Raw genomic sequence first — 9,236 nt, 5'->3', positions numbered from 1 at the left:
ACTGCTTTTTATGCTAGTTGGTAACCTAGCTCGTTGAGTCGTCATTTTTTAACTATAAAACAAACTAATGTTAAAACAAGTTAACAGTGCCACATACTTAGCAATGAATGTGTTATTGCTCTGTTAGTAGGATTGACAAATAACTAGCTCCAACCCCGATTGAACCCATTGCCGTGACAGTTTTGAACAGGGCATTGGGCTACAAATACAGCCTGCTAAAGCTTAATCATTCTAAAAAGTATGAAAATGCTGGTATTTAAATACGAACAGCGTTCATTTTCTCCAAATCTTCCGACCATAACAAACAATAATTTCGCAGGGGGCTCCAACGTGCTCTGACCTCTCCGGGTGTCACATTTCCCACAGAACCTAAAGGCAACGCGTCTCCGTACCACTACGAGCAGCAGCGGCAGCAGCAGCAGCGGCGGCTGAGGCGCTTTCTCTTGCTGTAACCTAAACAATGACTCCTACTACAGAGCGGAGGAAAGCACGCCAGTAGAATGCGTTACACGGAACCCAAACCTTGCTTTTCGCTGCTATTCCGACCACTCACTTAAACTTACCGACAGTAAACATGTGGATACCTACAGAACACGAGAAATACGGCGTCGGTAAGTTTAATTTGCCTTCATATTCCTCTAAAAAAAATAAACTGCTTTCACTCGCGTTCAGCTGTAAGGGCATGTGTTAATGTGCGCACGGGAGGTGGTGAAGTGGCTGTACTTGGATGCTGATTCCCAGCGCAGTTAGAGACCGAGTGACTGTGTTTTTATCACGAGGCGAGCGCTCTCTTTCAAACAACCCAGTGATGGGAGCTTGGATTTCATCTCACTGCCACATTGCAAAGCATAAGGTTGCCCGCTTCACCCCCTCCTCTTCTCCCCCCCCTCCTCCTTCTCCTCCTGATTTGCCAAATGCCACATTTTTGATATTTTTAAGTCTTGCTCGCGCTTTGCCCTATTTTCCCATTTTCATTATGAGGATGTGAACTGGCGAGCTATTTTGACTTCACTACTGCTGTGTGTTCGCTCAGGCTCTGTCTGTTTCAGTGGTGGTGGTGGGGGGAATCAGCTGCTTCACAGCCAGTCGCTATATGTCTGTCTGTGTGCGCTTTGCCCAGCATCTAGAAATTCTTCGAAAGAAAGCCGAACGGGGGGGTTAAAATTATTGTTATTATTATTGTTGTTGCTTTTTCTACAACGGAGATTGTCCCAGACCTTGAGAAGTCCTGGAAATGTGTGCAGCCTGTCGTACAGTGCGCATTGTTCAGACTGTCGGAGGGGGGGCTCTTGGATCAAACAGTGAAGTGAGACAAACAAGCGACAGCAACGCAAACGAAGCCAAATGTGGCAAAGGAAAGAAAACCCCACACAGACTTTTCCCTGTTGGTGTGGCAGGAATTTTCGTCTTGTGCCTGGATTCAAACGCAAAAAGAAAAAGAAAAAATCCAGAGGGTGAGGGTGGTGGTGGGGCATCTTATTGAGATGCGGCCGCTGAGAGGCGGCTTAAATGTCTCATAATAATATTCCCTAGAGATATTGTACTGTCCTCTGTGTGTGTGTGTGTGTGTGTGTGTGTGTGTGTGTGTGTGTGTGTGTGTGTGTGTGTGTGTGTGTTGCTCTGGTTGAGTCTGTGTAAAAAGGAGCCAACGATCATTTGAGCTTTTTTTTTTTTTTTTTTTGCAACTAAAGCCAGCCAACCCATTCAAAGTAATAAAACTGTGATCTGTTAAGCACAGGTACTCAGTGTGTTCAAATCATGCCTTCTTTCCTTGGTTCTCAATGTTGTCTGAGGTGTCCAGAAATCCCACTGTGGGTGCTATGGGTGCTTTTTTCCACCTTGACTTGAAATCAGTGAAGCACAGCGAACCAGAAACTGGCCTTTGACCTCTCCATGTCACACGTTTGTGATCTGGTCACCTGAGTGCTCTACTAGTTTCCCTTCCCTGCCCTCATAAGTGCTAAATATCCGACCTTCCTCACTCTGCAGTTATATTGTAATGTGTTTAATCACGTGCAGGGTAGAGTGTCCAGAACCATTAGCCTGCATCATTTTAGTTTTTTTAAATTTTTTTATACCACATAATAGATTTATTCCATTTAGCTACTTAAACCCATTCCATGCTGTCAAAGTTCACTTGGCTGGATAAATGGAGGGCATTTATTTTGAAAGCTAAATACTCACTATTGTATTGTCCCTCCGCTGCTAGAGGGCATCCCGTTAATTGGATTAAGGTTTTTGATCCCCCCCCCACACACACACACCCTCTTCCTCGATAACTCCCAATAAGACCCCATTAATTGGCTGAGATTTATTTTCTAAGACTTGTTTTGGCAGAGGCACTCTTCTGTGTGGCCTGATCCTTTTCAAGGAAGGAACTGTGCTTATTTCCTGTTGTGAAATTCAGGTTTGAAGAGCCAGACACACACGCACACAAGAAAGGTTGACACAGATTGCTTTTAGTTATGATAATTGCAGCTTCAGCAGGTTAAGCGGTCGCAGTCAGAGATTCGGGCAGGTTGATTTGTTTTTAGTCTCTCTATTGATTCGCTCGAACCAACAGAATGAGTGATATCCCCTGCAGACACTGACAGACTTTAGAGAAACTATTGAGCAACAAAGAGGGGGTTTAAAAGAGGTTTTTCCTTGCATTGTTGGAAGGAAATATGTGTTTATATTGGTTCACAACTGTCACAGTCAAAGGTGGGATGGAAGGCTGACCTTTTATAGGGATGGTGACAGGAATAGCTGCGTAACAAAAGAGAAAGATATAGAAGAAAGAACCTTGCTTACAGGCACATACTGGGTGTGAATGTTGGGGGTGTTAGATAGGGTTGCCACACTATGAGAATTTCACTTTCTGTAACTTAAAGTGACCCTTAGAGGAGTGAAAGAAGAAGGGCGGCTGTTTTCCTTTATTTCCAGCTCCGTATTTTTATTCTTGGAGTCTACTGGAGAAGCCTTTTGTGACTGACAACTCAGAGTAATTCTTATTTACTTTCCTCTGGGCCTTGCTGCAGTGAATCCATTGCCTGGGTAAAAAAGCTCCCTTCTCCCTCCTGTTAAACCAGCATTCTTCTGATTGGTTTCCTTCTGTAAAAACAAGTGTTTTAACAACAGGTGGGTGGGGCTTTTGTGCTAACAGAGCTGCGTGGGTGATGTGACCATATTAGGGAAATCCTCTCTCGTTGACCTCATATAGAGAAAAGAGTGGAAAAAAAACTGTCTGAGGAGCTGAGGAAATGAGGCATTTCTAAGGCTTTTAGACTATATATACTTCTTGTAGCTTAGTGTCTTTGCTGCATTGTTTTTACAAATAACAGAGAATATATGAAATCAGCTGGTCTTCACATCGATCACTTATTTTGCGGGGCAAAAGGATAACTTAATGCTTATCTTATGGCAAAATAGCCTCATTTGTGAAGTGGCCATTGATGCCCACCTGGAATCACTGTCTAAATTATTCATGCCAGGAGGAACATCTGGTGCTTTACACAGGTCTTCCCAAAACACTGCCTGAAGTGCCATTGCTCTAAGTCGCACCTCACTAGGATTAACGTCATTGTTTCACATCTGGTCTTTGTTTTCAACCACACTCCCCTAGCACCTTTCTTGAACGCTGTTGCTGTTGGAATTGCTGCGATATCTCAATATCTAAATATTGGAACAGGAAAGTCCCTGCATTAGCCATTTTTAAATGCGACCTCCTCCTTGTGCTTTCAGTGAACATTTTCTCCCCGTTTGACAGGGTAGGCTGGCTAACTAAAAGGGCTCGGAATTCCTTGGATCTTTGCGGGAAGATTTGATCTCGGGCCAAATTGAGATGAGATCAGAATGTCTCGCCATCTAATTGGAAGGTTGCCGCTTTTGATGTCGATTTGCCTTACGAGCTGAGCGGGGCCCGGGGAAGATGGGGGGGGGCACTGCCGTTCATGAAATATGAATGGACTCTCGGCGAGTTGATGTTAAGGTGCCCATTAGCCCACCAGCGGGATGATTACTGGTTTTTAACCTGAAGCTAGAAGGTTGGAAGATTGATGAGACGATGTTAATGTATGATTTCTAAATGGACTTGCTGGGGCTGGGATGGGGAAACACTAAACTGAACAAAGAGGAAAAATCTCTTTATATATGGAAGTCATAGATCTCAGCACAGAGATGGCACAGGTTCCTGGTAAACAGGATGAAATTGCCATTGAAAGAAATAAGAGGTGGTGTGACATTATGGCGTTGATTTAAGGTAAACCGAATATTTGATGACAGACTTACCCGAGGAAGTCTGTCTGACGCTCCATAAGCAGATGAAGAGTAATCTGTCATGAATGCCGCCCAGGACAAACAAACTTTGACTCAGTCGCTGAATAGACAGAGCGAAGGAAAGAGAGAGCACTGGAGGCTGCATTGTGTCATGTTTAGCGAGAGCAGACGTCATGTTAATTCTCAGACAGAGTGAGGCCTTTCTCCTCATTAAGGCCCTCTGATACAACCAATCAAGCATGTCATTGCTCATCACAATTTGGATACATAATTAAACCATTTTAACGAGCTGCTTCGGATCTGTTTGTGCAAGTTGAATTCTCTACCAGAGGTTGATTGGCGAAGCTCGATTTAGCGTGCATCCTTTGTTTGAGTGCTGTGGCACAAAAACAGCCAGGAGATGCAGAGAGAAAGGCGCAGTGATCTGATTGAATGTTTCTGCTCGAGGCCCAGCTGAGATGGAGGGGCGATGCTGGGCCTGGGGGGTTTTCCTCTCCCGTGGCTGACATCGCTCGTTTCCTCCCTCGGGAGGATGTTGCTGTAGTTGATTGGGGTGGTTGGAGGAGGTGCGGTGTGAAGCGATGGGTGGTTGAGGGCGCTGGCGCGTGTCAGGGGTGGACTCATTGTCGGAGCGGCCGGGATGCCCTGTTACCCCCAGATTCAACACCCTCCCATCACCACAAGGGGATTAGCAGGTTGTTTTGGAGGGGGCCCTGAGGCCCATTCCACCATTATACCCATGATTTCTTAATGCAAGCAAGCCCCAGGGCGATGTATGGGTGACGGTGGGGGGAGGTGTAAGCCAACCAGCTTGTAATTGCTTGCTTGCCCGCTGCCTCGCCTCCATCTGCAGAGATAGCACCCCTTCCCCTGTAAACACACAAATTTGCACACGTACTCGTCCAAGACAATCATTTAGCACACGAGCAGACCATGGGAGGCTCCCTAGTGATTTGAACATATGTACAAAATAAAACAAAAAGAGTTAAAAATCCAGGCACAATCTGTTCTCTGGTGTGCACGATGCAAAGGGTAAATAAATCTACATGGACATGTGACGCATGACGGAATCAATGAGCTTTTTATTCATCACCAATCTGGGAACCCATCGGCTATCGTCTAATGAGTTAGCCTCTGGGGACAACCGCCAGCATTTCAGGGCTTCCAGTGTAGCGAGGACATTTACGGTTAACAGATATCTAGGCCATGACTTCCACCATACTGTGGTCAGAAGTTGCTAAAATGTGACTGATCAGTACTGTTCACACTGCAGACAGAAACCAGACAACTTCCGGTAACAAAATCATCTCCTATACCAGCAGATTGCACATATTTGAATGCAGATTTATGCATACAGAGACGGAAAAAGAAATCCTCACCTATTTACCTAGATAATAGCTTCTGTAACACAAACATAGACCAGGATGTGAGAAATGCCACCACTGATTCTTCCTGTGTATTTTTCAATTAAACCTTGCTGTATTTGTAATGGAGTCCCCATTAAACCACAAAGCAGTCTTTTTGTTTCTACTGTGCAACGCCGAACACAGGAAACAGAGACGTTTCTTTGATCTCTGTTCTGTGTTCTAGAAGTGACAAGATTTTACCTCCTTTTGGCTTTTCTTCATCATACACACAGAGTGGGGGAGATACTCTTGCGAATCCCACTGGTGTGGGTGACAAGCCAGTGTGCTGTAATTGTCCATATCCATGTACAGTGATGAGAGAGGTAGCTGAAGGAGGTGGTGGTGGTGGTGGGGGGGTAGCTCTCATGGATTTCCACTCCACTGACAGTCTGGGATACTTAAAGAGATGATGCTTCTAAAGAGATGATGCTTTTGCTTAGAGGTGGTCAAGTGATTTCTTTTTAACCAGAGCACACATGGTCATCATAATGGCTATTACTTATACTGGCACTTAATTAATCAACTTGTCTGTGGACTAATATTCTTTATACTATAATATAATAATGTAGTAATAATGTAAAATTGTCTACATCTTTCTCTTACAATTGATTTATGTTGACTGTTTTCTTCACCCCATTTAGATATATGGTAACAGTGCTTGTCTTTGACTACTTGTGTGATATTTGAAATGCAAAAAATCAGACATCTGTCAAGTAAAAACAACATCTGCTAATAGATTTTCTTTGTTTTAGAAGAAGCTATTATTATTATTATTATCATTATTATTATTATTATTGTATTAAGATAAAAGCATCACGGTTGGCTGGGAAATACTCTGCCTTTCCAGCAGGCCTGATGCGGTTCTCCTTCCTTGATATCAATTCGTGATCCCTGTGTGAGTGAGGTTAATAGGATATGTCCTATTAGAAATTCAGCAGCCTAACTGATCAGCAGCCCTCCTGCAGGAGAGGCAACATGGGGAGGGTGTGTGTGTTTGTATCATCTGTGTGGGCTGAGGCGGAAAAAAAAAAGACTGACATACCATTTTCATAAACGAAGGGTGTCGGCTTGTGACAATCATAGTGATTGGCAGGTGAGAAGAGCTGTTTATGCATCAAAAGACACTCGTGTTATTTATTTATTTTTTTTAATGCTCATTTGCTGCAGAAAAAGCATTGCCTGGACTTGACTAGCATGAGCAATCTGTGTCCTGTGGCTGTAATCCAGGCTTGCATGTATTGACTGTAAAGGAAGTGTACATTGATTTGTGAGTGTTAGTGTGGCCGCCCCGACGCATTATAATGCCCACAAGGCTTCCGTTTTCAAATAAACCTTGGGTAACTGGTAGCTGCTTGTGCTGCCCCTCAAGTTACTAAAAACCACTCGCTTTATTATTAATGCGTTAATAAAATCGCAGTCGCGGTCTGCCCGGGTTAAATCTCATATCTTTAAATGTGTTATTGATCGCTAATAAAGTGTCATGGTATGCTTAAAGGACTTTAGAAAAACAGAGCTAATGGGTGTGGGTTGCTGTCTTTACTTATACCCTGTTAATTATCCAGTGGGTAGGTGGGTGGGTGTGTGTGTCTCGTAGGTGTACAGCCACAGGAGGGTCACACAGAGTGTTTTGGTCCAGTACTCATTTTCCCAAGTCTGCCTCTTTTTTCTCTATTTGCTTTACTTTGGAATGGCGTCTGGTAGAGTTGTTTTTGGACCTGCGAGTTGCTTTCATCACTTAAATAAAATAATGAAATTAAATGATTTAAAAAGAGCTATTTTGTATTACTATTGAGCTACAGTATATTACAGATGGAATAACACAAGGACTGATGAACCGTCCAGCTCACGTTGTCAAGGACACTATTAGGAGTTTATCAGCACAGCGTCCGTCAGGATTAGTGTCGTGGAGTGAGACAGTGACGGGGAGGTGAAAGGTCTTCAGACTGAAAGCTGTTGAACGTCATTACATGACCTTGACTGGGCGTTCATGCGCACTTCCCAAACCTCGCTGGGTTTATCTGTCCCCTCTCTCGCTCCTCTTGCCATTTTCTTGTATTGCCTTAATTAAATGGAAGTGCTTCTGGGTGTCTGTCTGTATTGAATTGAAGTCGTTTCAATGCCTATTTTCCCTCTTTGTATCTATTTCTCTGTTGCCATCCCTGCAGTCTCCTGCTCATTCCCGCAGAGTGAGTTGTTTTCAGAGACAGCAGATTGCGCCGCGATGACCCTTATCTCATTTTCTGCTTCTTTTTTTTTTTTTTTTAACTTGCTCACTCATTCCTTTGCAGTCTGGCTTCCTTTTTTTTCTCACTTCACTCTGTCTATTTCACCTTTATCTCTCTTCCATATGAATCCGCTCTCGCCTGTCCCAGATATCGCCAGCTACTGTGTGCTCCTCTGTGCTCCTCTGTGTCTTGTACATTTGGTGTTACATACATATTTGTGGGCTTATGTGTGTAATTTTTCGTATGGAACTTTGTGTTTGTTGGTGCATGGTTGCAGCAGCCGCCTCTGTGAACTGGAACTCTGAATATGATAAATCAGTATGAGTGTCCCTCAGGCTTTGCAGTAGAGCGGGTGCTACGGCGGATGCTACACATCTTTTGTGGTGCTACATGCTTGTCTCTCCATCAAATCCTCTTAAACATGTTCCCCGTTCATGGAAGCGTAAAAAGAAAAGCATTGAAAAGGCTGCAAACTGCTCTTTTTGAAGTTGTCAAAGCAAAATGTACAAATCTTTATGGTTGCACTTGTAGAGAGATCAAAGGACATTACCCCGATTGATGGCTGCTGCTGTGCATATAAACTTATCAGGTGACTGCTCGCTAAATCCCTCACCTCATCAGCGGTTGCCCTAACATAGCAACTGTAGCTAGGCACAGCAGACCTGTCAATCTTTGGATTGCTTTAACATGTAACTTAGTAGTTCAGTGGGTGGCTTTTTTATGTCTTGTCTTTACAAAAGGACAACAGTTTTAAAAAAAATATGTAGGCAATGGATCTCTGGGAACTTTATAGTTCAGCAGCTCCATCTAAATGTGTTACAGAATTCACAGTTCAGTATGAAAGTGCTAATCAAAGAGGCCCGATTCTAGTCACACAGGAAGACACATTCATGTGTAATGAAATTCTAACCCAAACTTCTTCTGTAGACCTTTTATTTTGGTAGCACAAATATACAGACATTAATAAACATCTGACATGAGCTTTTCTCAGAGGACGTAGCAAAAAAAAAAAAAAAGTGAGGTTATTTAATACGCATGTTGCATACCCCCCAGATTCAGGATGAATCTCTGCCCGAGTTCATTCTGAGTGTAATGTATTTACAGTAGCAGGTAGACAGATGGTAAGTTCATGTTTCCCTGGCTTTGGTTTCTGTCCCTTTAAGCCTGTTCTCTTTATGTCCTTGGTACCTGTTCCTGTTTTTGTTTTATTTGTTTGTTCTTTTGGGGGGGGGGGGACTTATATTTAGTGTACATGCTTCAGTTTCATGGTTGGCCATGAAAATGCACACCTACTCCCAAGTAAGGTCATACCAGCAGTGCATATTGGCTGTGGGGTCAAGAGCTGTGG

General features: G+C 43.5%; 1 protein-coding gene across 4 annotated transcripts in view; it reads left to right on the top strand.

The window, feature by feature from the left end:
- Positions 1-376: 376 nt before the first annotated feature.
- dock4b (dedicator of cytokinesis 4b) overlaps positions 377-9,236 on the top strand; it is a 138,418-nt gene continuing 129,558 nt past the window's right edge. For 2 of the 4 annotated variants that reach the window (XM_040035136.1, XM_040035135.1), the window contains exon 1: positions 377-611. In XM_040035136.1, the coding sequence (XP_039891070.1) occupies positions 575-611 (37 nt within the window). In that variant the 5' untranslated portion in view covers positions 377-574. The remainder of the gene's footprint in view (positions 612-9,236) is intronic. The other 2 variants (XM_040035137.1, XM_040035138.1) reach the window with 1 other exon arrangement.

This window comes from Simochromis diagramma, unplaced genomic scaffold (assembly GCF_900408965.1).
Source record: "Simochromis diagramma unplaced genomic scaffold, fSimDia1.1 OVJJ01000816.1, whole genome shotgun sequence".
In the NCBI taxonomy this organism is placed as follows: Eukaryota; Metazoa; Chordata; class Actinopteri; order Cichliformes; family Cichlidae; genus Simochromis; species Simochromis diagramma.
The sequence above is the reverse complement of the archived record's forward strand: the minus strand, read 5'-3'. Positions and strand labels throughout refer to the sequence as shown.